General features: G+C 47.2%; 2 protein-coding genes across 2 annotated transcripts in view; one reads left to right on the top strand and one right to left on the bottom strand.

Moving 5' to 3' along the window:
- Nucleotides 1-1,692, top strand: part of crb1 (crumbs cell polarity complex component 1) — a gene marked incomplete at both ends in the record, with an annotated part of 55,380 nt that extends 53,688 nt beyond the window's left edge. The window contains one exon of the mRNA XM_083647982.1: nucleotides 1,474-1,692. Within this exon, the coding sequence (XP_083504108.1) occupies nucleotides 1,474-1,692 (219 nt within the window). The remainder of the gene's footprint in view (nucleotides 1-1,473) is intronic.
- Nucleotides 1,693-7,447: 5,755 nt separating this feature from the next.
- LOC310787018 (uncharacterized protein) overlaps nucleotides 7,448-15,000 on the bottom strand; it is a gene marked incomplete at both ends in the record, with an annotated part of 71,117 nt that continues 63,564 nt past the window's right edge. Inside the window, 3 exons of the mRNA XM_083648340.1 lie at nucleotides 7,448-8,257; nucleotides 8,576-8,798; nucleotides 9,314-9,405. Coding sequence (XP_083504466.1) covers nucleotides 7,448-8,257; nucleotides 8,576-8,798; nucleotides 9,314-9,405 — 1,125 coding nt within the window. The remainder of the gene's footprint in view (nucleotides 8,258-8,575; nucleotides 8,799-9,313; nucleotides 9,406-15,000) is intronic.

The following is a 15,000-nucleotide window of genomic DNA, read 5'->3' as shown; positions in this document are numbered from 1 at the left end:
GGTGGGGGGGGGGAGAAGTTGAGAATCACTGTGCTAAAGGCACTGCCCTCTGTGCTAAAGTCCCTCTGCGCTAAAGTCCCTCTGCGCTAAAGTGCCTCTGCGCTAAAGTCCCTCTGCGCTAAAGTCCCTCTGCGCTAAAGTCCCTCTGTGCTAAAGGCACTGCCCTCTGCGCTAAAGTCCCTCTGCGCTAAAGTCCCTCTGTGCTAAAGGCACTGCCCTCTGCACTAAAGTCCCTCTGTGCTAAAGTCCCTCTGTGCTAAAGGCACTGCCCTCTGCGCTAAAGTCCCTCTGCGCTAAAGTGCCTCTGCGCTAAAGTCCCTCTGCGCTAAAGTCCCTCTGCGCTAAAGTCCCTCTGTGCTAAAGGCACTGCCCTCTGCGCTAAAGTCCCTCTGCGCTAAAGTCCCTCTGCGCTAAAGTCCCTCTGTGCTAAAGGCACTGCCCTCTGCACTAAAGTCCCTCTGTGCTAAAGTCCCTCTGTGCTAAAGGCACTGCCCTCTGCGCTAAAGTCCCTCTGCGTGCTAAAGTCCCTCTGCGCTAAAGGCACTGCCCTCTGCGCTAAAGTCCCTCTGTGCTAAAGGCACTGCCCTCTGCGCTAAAGTCCCTCTGCGCTAAAGTCCCTCTATGCTAAAGTCCCTCTGTGCTAAAGTCCCTCTGTGCTAAAGTCCCTCTGTGCTAAAGTCCCTCTGCGCTAAAGTCCCTCTGCGCTAAAGTCCCTCTGTGCTAAAGTCCCTCTGCGCTAAAGTCCCTCTGCACTAAAGTCCCTCTGTGCTAAAGTCCCTCTGCACTAAAGTGCCTCTGTGCTAAAGTCCCTCTGCGCTAAAGTCCCTCTGCACTAAAGTCCCTCTGTGCTAAAGTCCCTCTGCGCTAAAGTCCCTCTGCGCTAAAGTCCCTCTGTGCTAAAGTCCCTCTGCGCTAAAGTCCCTCTGCACTAAAGTCCCTCTGTGCTAAAGTCCCTCTGCGCTAAAGTCCCTCTGTGCTAAAGGCACTGCCCTCTGCGCTAAAGTCCCTCTGCACTAAAGTCCCTCTGCGCTAAAGGGACTCTGCGCTAAAGGCACTGCCCTCTGCGCTAAAGTCCCTATGTGCTAAAGGCACTGCCCTCTGCGCTAAAGTCCCTCTGTGCTAAAGTCCCTCTGTGCTAAAGTCCCTCTGCGCTAAAGTCCCTCTGTGCTAAAGGCACTGCCCTCTGCGCTAAAGTCCCTCTGTGCTAAAGGCACTGCCCTCTGCGCTAAAGTCCCTCTGCGCTAAAGTCCCTCTGTGCTAAAGTCCCTCTGCGCTAAAGTCCCTCTATGCTAAAGTACCTCTGTGCTAAAGTCCCTCTGCGCTAAAGTCCCTCTGTGCTAAAGTCCCTCTGCGCTAAAGTCCCTCTGCGCTAAAGTCCCTCTGCGCTAAAGTGCACTGCCCTCTGCGCTAAAGGCACGGCCCTCTGTCACCAACTCACCCCAATCCTTTCACTGATCCTCTCTCTCCCTCCAGTTGACCTCGGAGGGTTTGTCCTCTGACCTGGTGCTGCCCATCAGCCTGGTGTCCGTGGGCCTGCTGCTGGCTCTCGTCCTGACCTCCGTCGGCCTGGCGGTGGCGCTAAACCGCCGGGGCACCCGCGGCACCTACAGCCCCAGCCGGCAGGAGAAGGAGGGCTCCCGGGTGGAGATGTGGAGCATCGCCCAGCCGCCACCTACAGAGAGACTCATATGAGATGTTCACATCCACCTGCTATAGCCGGCCTCAGAAATAGACCTAAAGCAGACCAGACCAGACTGCAATAACCGGATCAGAACTTCAACAGTTCATCCATTCATCTCAGTTCATCCTGAAACTACAAATGTGTTTTGTATAATTATGGTAGAGGATCGTATGATATGTTGTGACAGTGTTTGTTGATTCCATTTTCTATTGCTTCTTCCTGTGATGTACTGCACCTGCTGTCGCCCATCCTACACATCCATCTAAACTCATAGATTTGGTGCGGTAGTTCCAGTTCCAGTATCAGATCTATGCGTCTGATCCAGATCCACCATAGATTGACGAGTGAATAGATTGACGAACTTCATTTTCGCCCATGAAATACAATCCAGGTCTGATTTATCAAGGGAAAATTCCTTTCCAATTATTTGTGTGTCCTGTTCTTTGTATTTCCCATGTCTATACCCATGTCTTTACTCTTGAGTGGTGCCAGTACGGATTTATTTTTCAGTGAACATTCCTACTGGACTTTTCCTACTATAGCTCTTTACTAGCAGAATCATGTCCTTAAGGAGTTGGATATCAGAGTCGTTGCACTAGTTGAGGATAGTTATTTTTATGGGTTGACTCTTACATGACTACATAAGGTGTCCAATCAAGTGTATATATTGTAATTATTTTGATTTTTTTTTAACTGTGAATTGAATTGTGCCATTTGTTGATGCCATGTGTAAATAGAAGACACCTTGCAATTAATGTACTTTGATTTGTGTTAATTTATTTAATTTCTATGGACCATTATGCCTGTTGAAGAACAGTGTAGAGCTAAGAATGGATGTTTTTTTTATTACAAATTTGACTAGGTTTGTCTAATAATAAATGCGTCAATAAACCCATATTCAACCCAATGCTCGACTAGTCAATAAACCAGCATTCTTTAGGTATTATGTGCTGTGTGAGAATATGCCTCGCTGACTTATCACTAAAATCCATTGACAGTGCGTCTATTTTGCCATATACTCGAGATATGTTTAAAAAAAACTAGTCAAAAGTTAAACATGAATATGTATAGTATAATTTATTTTCAGTTCACAGTGCATACAGTTGTGTATCATTGTACCAAGTTACTCATCAACAGCACATTAAATTGACCTCAGATGTTTATTTAAGACGTTATGTTTCCGCAATGAGAACATGCAAGTTAGGAAGTGTGCCCAGAACCAGAAGATCACTAAATGACATACCGAAGAGTTCATCATCATGACAGTACCAGAACACAGGATCAAGACAAGTTGCCCAATGTAACTTCATAGTTTATCACTATACTGAAAACATGAGACACTTTTAGAGGAAGTGCTGCGTCTTTCTTCATTGAATTCATATCTTTCCAAAGGCCTTGAGTTTAACTTGTGTTCCCATACAGAAGAAAAAAAAATCAGTATTAGTTGCTACCTGATTTCAATCACCTTCAACTCACTCCAGTCTTGCAATTTCAGGACAATCATTCTTATCATGAGTGGCTACATGTACAGGATTGATCATTTACTGTAAAGTACATGACATTGTGTTGTCAGGAGAGTAAAGAGACTAGCTATAGAGAGAGACGCACACATACGTTTTGTCTGCATCCCTAGTAGATCAGTCAGTCAGGAGGGCGACAGACATCCAGCGATCAGAACACTAGCTTCACAGCACGCAGGCCTGGTTTACAGCGAGCTGTACAACACTTTCTTACCTACCGTACTTCAACACAGGCACAACTCCCAACAGTTTGGCAGTTCCCAACATCTTCCTAGCTCTTATCTTGAGCCTTAAAACATTGAAATGCCTGACAGTAACTTCTTCATCGTTGTACAACATTAGTGGAAACAGGACCAACGTTACAACTAGGGATGGATATCGTTTCGTATCTTTCTGCTACTGGTGCTAAAACAATACTTTTAAAATTGTACCGGTGCCTAAACTGAGCTAAACCTAAAAACTAAAATTTCAAGTGCCAGTTTTGGAGCACCGGAGGGTGGATATGTCATTCAGCTGCTCGGGCATGGCCCCTAAATCTGTGTTTTAATTCGGTACCGGTAGTGCCGGTTGTAAAGCTACCGGTACCATAGTGATACCGGGTTTCGGTACCCAACCCTAGTTACAACACCCTCGCCCAGCTACAGCAGCTGCTGGTTAGACACTGCTCAAGTATTTCCCCACAAACCTCTATGGTTAGATTGACAGTAGTCATGGGTGTGAAAGAAACCCACAAATCAAAGTAGAAATGTTCTCTGTATAACACTAAAAATGCAAGGCAGATGACATGTACTTTTACCATACCCCAATGCTAGGCAGAATTATGGGGTTTCCATCACTCATGATTTGATGGTTGTGCTGAATACTGGAACAATTCTTAATACCCGCAGAAGAGACCACATTTGGAAGAGGGGGGAAAAATGAAATAAAACAAAATCATAGCATACAACACATATACTGTACATGCAGATATAACAGGAAGCAGGTATGCTGTACCATGTGCAAGCAAGTCTCAGTCCATTTTGATTAGAAGGTGTCAAATGCTTAGATGGGACATGCATTAATATTCTATCAAAAAAATATTGTTTTCTTCCAAAAAAATAAAATCTAAAACATTAAAATATTGGGTGTCATTTATTATTAATGGATTTAACACATACAACACCAATCATATATTATCCATGTAAAATATACTCAAGACGGCAAAAATGTACTTGTCTAGTCATCATAGCTGAAAATAATTTGTCATCAATATGAAATCAATATTGATGTTTAACGAGAGAAACCCTTTTGGATACATTTAGCTCAGAATGAATGTTCAAGGGATTTACAAAAATAAAATGAGAACTGAGAGACCACAAACTATCATCACAAAATAGTCAAATTAAAGAAAGTAGCTAACTAACGTACAAAAAGAGGAATACGGCGATAGAGATGTTCTCTTGGTGACAGGCAGTGGTGTGTCTCCACACCAGCAGTGAGTGGAAAACACTTCAAGTACCTAAGTTCACTTCGGTCCCCTCGTCTGCTCTCTCCGTCCTAATAAATAATATTTGTGAAAATGTAAAGAGGACCTTAACTGTGTTAAAGTGGCCCGAACACATCGTCTCCCCTCCTGTCTCTAATACTGTAGCTTATAATAATAATTCATTTATTTTATAAAGCGCTTTTCAATGACCCAAAGACGCAGACATCAGTACGAATACCTTGTCCTGGGTGGTATTCATATAAGGCACGCTCAGTCATTAACACCCATATAGACATGCTTCAGCTCTCACTCCGCTTAGCTTAGTAGCTTACCACACACAAATATCTTTCATACATATTTTAGCCATCATAGACTGAAATGAAGCTTGACTAATTAACTAATTGATTATCCCCTCAGTAAAATCATGCAATCTGATGTAATAATCGGTCTGTAAAAAAACTGACCGTTTGGACCATTTTACAGTTTTTGCATAGTAAATTATTTGAAAGGAATTATTAGGACCGATTCCTGGGCGCTTAGACGCGTGCCAAAGACTTTATGAGCAAATCGTTAACGCAGAGCAGCACTCAAAAAGTGGAGAGAGTGCTGCTGTTAAACCGCCACACTGACGGGCGTCTGGCATAAATCATAAGAACAACGCACCATAAACATCATCATCCCAACACAGGCGCATGAAAACACTTTCTTCTCCTCTGTGTTTGTGGCAACACAGGGAATCACGGGGGAACCACAGTCTCTGGACGCGGTGTTCTCTCCACGGGCGAGAGAGAAAAGTGTCACTTTAGTCCACGTTACATCCATACAGCTGCTCTCTGAGGAGAACCCTATTGCTTTATTACAGTACAATCATCACGCATTGCATTTAACCCATTGATACCTGATGCAGCATTTGTGTGTATATCCCTCACTTGTGTGTGTATCCCTTTAAGACCGCGAACCGCGTCTTAAAGGGATACACACACAAATCCTGCATCAGGTATCAATGGGTTAAATTACAGTGGGACTCTAACCTAGGAGAAGGGCATAGCTTGCATTTCCTGGGGGAGGGAGGGAGGGAGAGAGAGGAGAGGGAGAGAGAGGAAAAGAGAGAAGGAGAGAGAGAGAGGAGGAGAGGAAGAGGAAGGGAGAGAGGATGGACATGGGCATTTTCAGGTCATTCATTTTTAACTACCTGCACTCGTTTCCCCCGCCCCATCGGACCGACAGACAGACATGTCCTGAGAAACACAAGAGAGATTCTACACACGAGCGTCTGATTATCTGGAATGCTAAAAACAGCACCTCAAAGCGCATCATATAATCTAATGTTAATTAATTAATTAATCAATCTAATATAATCTATAATATTAAACTATCCTCTATTGATGCAGAGATACAGTGCTGGGTGAGTATTGTTAAATCTGTTCACCACTTTTCAGTCTGTCACACATTAAAAAGCTTTGCATTTGTGACCCGATGGCGTCAATGATTCTTTTTTTGTGTGGATATTCACCCCTCCCCCCCCCCATTTTCTACCCAATTATACTTGGCCAATCCCCCTGCTGTCCCAGTCATTGCTCCGCCCCCCTCCGCCGATCTGGGGAGAGTTGTAGACTAGCACATGCCTCCTCCGACACATCTGCAGTCACTAGCTGCTTCTTTTCACCTGACAGCGAGGAGTTTCACTGGCAGGACGTAGCGCATGGAAGGATCACACTATTCCGCCCCAGTTCCCCTCCCCCGTTACAGGCGCCCCGACCGACCAGAGGAGGCACTAATGCAGCGACCAGGACACATACAGCACCCATAAATCTGTCTTCCCACCCGCAGGCGGGGCCAATTGTGCTTATATGGAGGCAACACGGGGGCTTGAACCTGCAACCCTCGTGTTGGTAGGCAGGGGAATCTACCGCTGCTGCACTACCCGGACGCCCGGCATCAATGATTCTGATCACATAGTATCTGTTAACAGATTAAGACAGCGCAGCGCCAAAAATAAATTACATCTCCATTTAAGGCATGGTGAAGAAAAAACTATATTACACAGTGTAATAATCACTTCCAAAGGCCAGTGCTGACTGACATTTCTGATCATGTTTTTTTGTTGTTGTTGCTCAAATGATCTTAGTACCAGGCTGATCTTAGTACCAGGTTGATCTTAGTATCAGGCTATCTGTTCATCTACAAGTGCAAATTCAGTTTGATCGTGTGAAATGCTTGGAACACTGAGTGTGAAGACTAACATGACGAGGAGAGATCATCCCTTCTTAATCCTGTCGAGGTTCTGAGCCCGGTCTGCGTTCCTTTAGGACGAGGTAAAGACCCGTCTCCGTTACTGGTCCGGTCCGCTACTCATATTTCCCACAAAATCACATTTCATTGGTCTTTGTTTTCTTCTGGTTGTGCGGCGTTCGTGTTATGAGAGGAAAAAGATCGACGCATGAAGATACCAGTGTTGTCCAGAAATCCATATAAGACAGAAATACTAACCCAACCCATCACTTCCTGCTCTGGAGGCTGTGACTTCCTGTGCAGACGATGACATCGGATCGGTTCATAACACCCTCTGACGGCGGAGTGTTTCAAAGAAGAAGAAACTAACCCCATCTTGCTCTTTGAGGCAGCTGAACTCGCAGAATTACAGTGATCAAGATTCAATAAAACCTGCGTCATGTGACAGGCCATGTGACAGGCCATGTGACAGGCCATGTGACAGACACTGGCTGTTGTTATCCCGAGCCGCCTGGGCGGTGTTTGGCCTGGGCGGTGTTTGGCCTGCCCTCAGGACTGGTCTGTGGCTCTGCCCTGGACCTGCTCATGGCCGTGGCTGTTGCTGGAGTTGCAGTGGCCCTGGGGGAGCTGCAGGTCGTTGCCCAGGAAACACATGGACTCAATCTCCTCCAGGAGGCCTTTTTCCACAGCGGCCACCTCAGAGCCTTCGCCCTGACCCGGGCACAGGCCCGGCCCTGGAACCCCCTCCTCGGAGACCTCTTCCCTGCGGGGGACCTCCGCGAGCGCCGGGCTGATCTGACTCTCCGCCCGCCCCATGCTGCTCTGCCTCTGGATGGCTTTCTCCTGGTACTGCCGTGCCGTCTCCTTGGACAGCACCTTCCTCCTCAGGATGCTGGTGGAGGAGGCAGCCTGGCACTGGAGCGGGGGGGGCTCGGCGCCGCTGGGCTGCAGGTCCGACACAGCGCGGGCCCGGGCCAGCAGAGGGGAGGAGCTTGATGGAAGGTTGTAGGCATACTGGGAGAGAGTCGGGGACGGCGGCGGGGTGGGTGAGACTTTACAGGATGGCGAGGGCGAGTAGGAGTAGCGGCACGCTGGCGGTCGTCCTGCGGGGGGGAAAGGAGGAGGGGCGGGGTCAGAGGTGGGCCGGTTCCGGGCGGGCTCAGATTGGGGCTGATGCTGCGATGGGTACTTGGCGTCCTGGGCTGCCGTGTGGCTCTTTGGCCCCTTCAGGCTGATCTTGTTGGGGTGTCTGTGGGGGGACGGGGGCAGGTGTTTCCCGTGGAGCGCCGTGTCGTCCTGGCCCGTACCAGAGCCACTCCCACCTGCGGGTTTAGACTCGCCCGACGCCGCGGACTTGTTCTGGAACACAGCAAACAGGAAAAACACCATGAGACAGATGCCTTAACAGACACAGCACACAGGAACCCCTACCAGCTCCAGGGATGCTTATCAAAACATAAAGTATCCTAGTATTACTATAGTTGTATTAATATATGCTGTAGTATGTAGTGTTCTTGTGTATCTTAATGGGTAGCACATGCTGCACTCATGGTCCTCATGGTGTTTTGGATAAAAGCATTCCACACAAAACAAAATCTATTAAAATGTAAAGTCCCATTCATCGGTGATATAGGGAGTTACTGACTGTGTATCCCCCTCCCACCTCCCTTTGCATACCCGGGCGTAGGTGTCTAGATCATCCATGGACCTGAAGAAGTCCAGGCTCTTGGCAGTGCTGAGTTTGCCTTGCTCTATGGCCGTGGTGTTCAGAGAGTCCAGGATCTCCTCCAGTAGATTCATCTGACCGGCGCGAGAAGAGTCCATGTCCAGGTCCAGCGAGTAGGAATCATCGCTGTCCTCGGTGTAGGAAGGAAGCTCACCGCTGTCCTCCGACGAGATTCTGTGATCACAAGAGACGTGAAGAACAGCACTAAATCAATCCCGTCACAGGCCGAGAGGATCTGTTTACGCTCAGGTTTATACAGAACATCCTATCTCCAGGGAAGGTAGGGATTTCAGGTGAGGCCAGCCATACATCACACATGTAATGCACTGTACAGTGACACTGAGAACAGATCAACAATAAGAGGATGTGAATGAGAATGTGCCTGTTCTAAGGAACATTTCTGTTTATGCTGTTACTAACTCTGTCCACATGGGGGCAGTATTATCATGAATAAAGAGGATTGACTGCTTGGAAATTAAATGGACTTTTCAAAATGCTCTAAATGTAAGTTTTTTTTCTTGAACAAATGGTCAATAAAAATTAAACATACACTGTACAGTATCATATCTAGATGTGGCATACATACTGCCATATTGAAAATATATGAAAATATATATGAAAATTATTTCAAATAACAAAAAAGGTATTATGGTGCAATATGACATAAGTAAAAATGAGTCCGGCCTTACTTGCTGGCAGAGTCCAGTTCATCGTCGTCGTTTCCAAACCCCGGGCCCAGATCCCGATTGCCCACGCTCACCGGAGACTTGCCGAAGTTCTGCTGTTGATGAGAAGGACACAGTGTTGATGAGAAGGACACAGTGTTGATGAGAAGGACACAGTGTTGATGAGAAGGACACAGTGTTGATGAGAAGGACACAGTGTTGATGAGAAGGACACAGTGTTGATGAGAAGGACACAGTGTTGATGAGAAGGACACAGTGTTGATGAGAAGGACACAGCAAAACGGTTGTAGGAGACATCAGGAAAACAAAGGGCTAAAACAGTAAAGTGGAGTAATGGGGAGTGTCTCAGATCAAAGACAGCGGGCTCCTCATAAGCGTAACGTGTTTGCAGCCTGGGTAGAACATGCTGTTCTGTGCATACTGAAGTAGGCTACAGCCTTTCCTAGAAACCACGGCATGAGACCCAATAGGAAGAATAAGATGCAGGTCTGCTCCTGGTGGGTCCCCATAAGACAAGAGTGTGAGCTTGTTTTTTAATGAGCTCGTGGACCCCGAGGGTAGAGACTAAATTTGTCAAATTTGGGTCTAGGGATAAAACTCTTTAAAAATCCCCCGGAGTATTTTATCAAACACGGCGTTGTGTGTGAATCACGCACAGCTACTGTAGCTAGGCTAAGGCTAACCGCAGTCAGTGCCATCACCACACATCATCTAAACGTTATGATGCCAAGGTGTGTTGTCATGGTGGAGCAGTGAAAGATCAGTGTGCGTACTGTAGCTGTGTGATAGAGCTGTCACTTTTTCCCAAAATAAATGTCGAACGAACTTTAATTGCCCGCAAAATGTTCGAATATATTCGAACATTGGTTAATTTTGGTTAATAAAAAAAAAATCGCAGGCGAGGCCCGATTATGCAGTCCGCGCCTGCCGGTTACATCGTATAAATATATATAATATAAAATATTAAACGAATATAAAAAAAAAAATCCTCAGCTGTCCTCATGGTCCAGTCAGTCAGCTCCTCTCCGCTGCTGTGTTAGCTTGGACGCTCACAGTCACAACACTGCCTCACAAACTTGGCTGCATCCAACTCGAGACAACTTTTCAGACCCTCCTGGAGACAATCTTTCACAGAAGAGACTAACGAGACAAATCTGGAGACTTTTTCTGACATGGGATTAACATTACCAGCAAGCAGCAGTAAGCAGGCAATGACGATAGCTGGGTAAGTCCCGTGAGCATCGATGCTAAGTTAGAAAACTTTTTTTTTTTTTTTATTAAAAAAAATCAATAATTCGAACAGGTCCATTACATTCGAACATGCCCCCCCTCCACCACATTCAAAGTTAAATTCGAATTTCGAATAAAAAGTGACAGCCCTACTGTGTGACACAGTGAAGCATCAGTACTGTAGCTGTGTGACACAGTGAAGCATCAGTACTGTAGCTGTGTGTCACAGTGAAGCATCAGTACTGTAGCTGTGTGTCACAGTGAAGCATCAGTACTGTAGCTGTGTGTCACAGTGAAGCATCAGTACTGTAGCTGTGTGTCACAGTGAAGCATCAGTACTGTAGCTGTGTGTCACAGTGAAGCATCAGTACTGTAGCTGTGTGTCACAGTGAAGCATCAGTACTGTAGCTGTGTGTCACAGTGAAGCATCAGTACTGTAGCTGTGTGTCACAGTGAAGCATCAGTACTGTAGCTGTGTGTCACAGTGAAGCATCAGTACTGTAGCTGTGTGACACAGTGAAGCATCAGTACTGTAGCTGTGTGTCACAGTGAAGCATCAGTACTGTAGCTGTGTGTCACAGTGAAGCATCAGTACTGTAGCTGTGTGTCACAGTGAAGCATCAGTACTGTAGCTGTGTGACACAGGCTTTAATAAGCCACCTGTGTACCATGTTTAATGGGCGGGTTAAAGAAGAGAGAGAGGCTTTACAGAGCGGGGGGTGAGGGGAGGGGGGGTGAGGGGAGGGGGGGCGGGGCCTCCCCATGGGAGCCCAGATCTGCCCCAGGCCGGTTATTAACATGCCTTCCACTACGACACACGTGTTCCTCTCTCCCTGTGTGTGTGTGTGTGTGTGCGTGCGCGTGCGTGTGTGTTAACACTTTCTTGTACAAATGTACTCAACCTTGCCATTTTGCGCACTTTTATCTTAGGCTCGGTCTCTTACTCTTTCCTCTTGACGCGTCCTTCATCTCTGAGCACGGTGTCTGTTCCACCATCTCATGCCTCCTTTTCTATCCCTCCACTTCAGTCAATGTCCCTCCAAAGCAGCTACCGTACCAAAGCTAGCCATAAATATACACAGGCCATAATGGGCTACAGCTAACTATGCTAGTAGCGATGCTAACAGTCTATCTTCATGCGCATTCGCATTAGAAAGTTACTCATTCTTAAAAGAGCGGTCCACCCCCCACCCCCCCACGGTCCCTCCCCCATTTGGCTCCGCCTCTCTGTGGGTCTCTGCATGTTTCTCTATAAACTCATGTTTGCCACATTATCAAAGCCCATCACTGAGGAAGGGCTCTTTACAACCGCCTGAGTGAGCGGAGGAGAGGGGCGGAGCTGAAGAGAGTGAGAGAGAGAGAGAGAGAGAGAGAGAGAGTGAGTGAGAGAGAGAGTGAGTGAGTGTGAGAGAGAGAGAGTGAGTGAGTGAGTGAGTGAGAGAGAGAGAGTGAGTGAGTGAGTGAGTGAGAGAGAGAGAGAGTGAGAGAGAGAGAGAGAGAGAGAGAGAGAGTGGGAGAGAGAGAGAGAGAGAGAGAGAGAGAGTGGGAGAGAGAGAGAGAGAGAGTGAGAGAGAGAGAGAGAGAGAGAGAGTGGGAGAATGAGACAGAAGAAGTGGAAGAACAAAAGAAAGTCAAACATTGAAGACCTAATGCAGCGGTTCTCAAATGGGGGTCCGGGGATCCCCAGGGGTCCGTGGCACTTTGCCAGGGGGTCCGCGAAAAGTTTTCAGGAAAATATAAATACAAACTTTTTTTGTGTGTGCAAAAGCTTCATAGTTCAACGAAAATATTTTATGCTTTAAATCTAAAATGGTTGATGGATTACATTCTAATCTAACAAACCTATCAATTTAAAAAGTCAAGCACGTTACCGTGGAAACAATTAAGCTTAGCCCCAAAATCACAAATCAGAATGAGGGGGTCCCCACCCCGGTATATTTTCTATCTTGTAAGGGGTGCTTGGCTAAAACACGCAGTCTGACCTAATGAACAAGGGGAAGAATGGAATGAATGAAATAAGGAGGGAGGGAAGATAGAAATAGTGAGAGGTGAAGAGAGATTCCTCAAAGCCCCAGAGAGCATGATGGGATATGGGGGGGGGGGGGGGGAGGTGGGCATCGGAAAGGCGAGCCAAAGCCGGTCTTGATTAGCCGGCACAGTGCCAGCCAGACAGGCGGAATGTAACGTGTGGCTGGCCTGGCCTCATTTAGGGCCTGTGTTCGGCCACGGAAGACACACACACACACACACACACACACACACACACACACACACACACACACACACACACACACACACACGCACACAGTACACACACATACACACAGTACACACACACACAGTACACACAGTACACACACACACACACACACACACACACACACACACACAGTACACACATACACGCACACACATACGCACCCTATTACAAAAACACAAAGAGTTAAAGTGCCATTTTCTCCATAAAAGTCAGCGGAGGAGAAATGTGTGCAGTGGCCACTTAAGCGTCTCAGCCACGGGGCTAAACACGAACACATGTGGCGGCCGTGCTGATTGGACGAGCCCGCTCCCCCCCTCCATGGTAGCCAGCAGCCATAATGAAAGAGATTTGAGAGAGGGGGCTCGGGCCTGGGATCCCTAAACAGCATTTAATGGATTCCTGTGTCAGGGCAGTAAATCTGGGGTGCGGGCGGGGCCGGGCTGAGGGGGGCACTGCAGAATGGAGATGCACCTGCGGGACACTTGGGTGAGGGGTGGGGCTCGGGTCGGGGGGGGGGGGGCTCGGGGGGGCACCAAGAGCGGCTCATTTTGGGACAGAAACACACACACACACACACACACATGATGAGGGCGAGCCCCCCGCGTCCACACACACACAGGAACCCGTGCGCGTAGGTACGCTTGCAGGTATTTAGCGCGTTGCTTTGGGGCAGCGGGGGCCTCTCTCTGCGTCTAGGTGTTTATTAAAGCAAGGTGAACCCAAACACAGCCAGACTCAGGTCATGGAGCCGGGGCGAGCCTCTGATCTCGGTTACAGCCTCGGTACCGTCTACCCCGAAAGGAAGTTCCATGGGGAGCAATGAATGGATGGTACCTCACTTCATGGCTTTATCAATTTGTCATTCGCTCTCTTCACTGTGACCCCTCAGAGGGGCAGCGCAGCAGATGCAGACTATTTACAACAACTCAGTGGCCAGTTTTGACCATAGAAGCGCCACATTTGGCTCAGAGGCGGTTTTATAAGCTACTCTCTCTTTTTTTCGCAAAATGGCTGGCATATTGCATTCATTTGACTGGTGGTGTGTGAGATACTAAGTATGCTTTTTGTCAGCTACTCAATATAATTCCACTGTTCCCGAAGCATCGATCGTTGAATCCAACAACTCCACTTTGGAGAGGATTTGAAGCTCCGCACACACAAATGTATGTTGATGTACGAAAGCAGCTTCTTTTTTGTTGAGGCCACCTTCAAAAATGTAGAGATTCACAATGAGATCTTTTCAAGTGGTGTGTAAACAGGCCCGCCGTGTTAAAAGTGTGACAGCTCTGCCAGCCTCTCTCCCCAGGCCTGACAGGACACAGTGGAGAGCCCAGAGTCACGAGATAGCAAGAGCAACAGATTCTGGCGGCGCACCTTCGTTAGCTCCTCGCTGTCGGGCTAATGGGAAACTGAAAGGTGAGAATGAAAAAGGCGCTCTCTCCCTCTCTCTCTCCATGGCTTCCTGTCTCTCATTTTCTCCCTCCGTCGCTCTCCTGGCAGTGACAGATGTCACCGTTTCTGTCTGTCTGCCTCCCGCTACACCGCTACACCGTCGCTACTGAGTCTGTGCAGGAAGCAGAGAACGAGACGACTGAGGAGCCGAGGAGCCAAGAAGAAGAAGAAGACGAAGAAAAAAAAATGCAGCAGATGAACAGGAGTCAGGAAAATAATGAAAAAGGGCCCGTCTATTACGTCTATTACAGTAAAGCTGGCTGGATCCCATCGTTTGGCAGAGGGAGGAAAGCCTATTTTTTTATTCTTCTCAAACAAGCACTAAATCAAGCAACGCTTTGACATCTGAGCTCCTCTCGCACGGTAAACTCCTACTCACTTTGACTAACTTTCTAACTCAAACGCTCGCTCTTTGATTTCCTGCCAAAATGTGATTTAATTACTTTGATCCGAGTTCTGAGGATCAGAACCGAAGAAATAAATTATCGGTGATTTCCTCCCACCAAACGGACAAAAACACGCAATATACAGCCATGTTTTCCAGCAGGAGGTTAAGATGCGTGCCTTTGCGGTGCCTGCTAAACATGGTTAAGTAATCCTCCGGCCTTAAACCGCCGTGCTTTGAGCGCGTCCAATAGCAATAAGCCAAAGGTATGAAATAATCTTCAAGGGACCTTAAAAAAAAAAAAAAAAAAAAAAAAAAGTCTTCAAAAGTGATCTACATTTATATTTCATTTCTGTGCTTATT

This window comes from Poromitra crassiceps, assembly GCF_964638095.1.
Source record: "Poromitra crassiceps genome assembly, chromosome: 12".
Lineage (NCBI taxonomy): Eukaryota > Metazoa > Chordata > Actinopteri > Beryciformes > Melamphaidae > Poromitra > Poromitra crassiceps.
The sequence above is the reverse complement of the archived record's forward strand: the minus strand, read 5'-3'. Positions and strand labels throughout refer to the sequence as shown.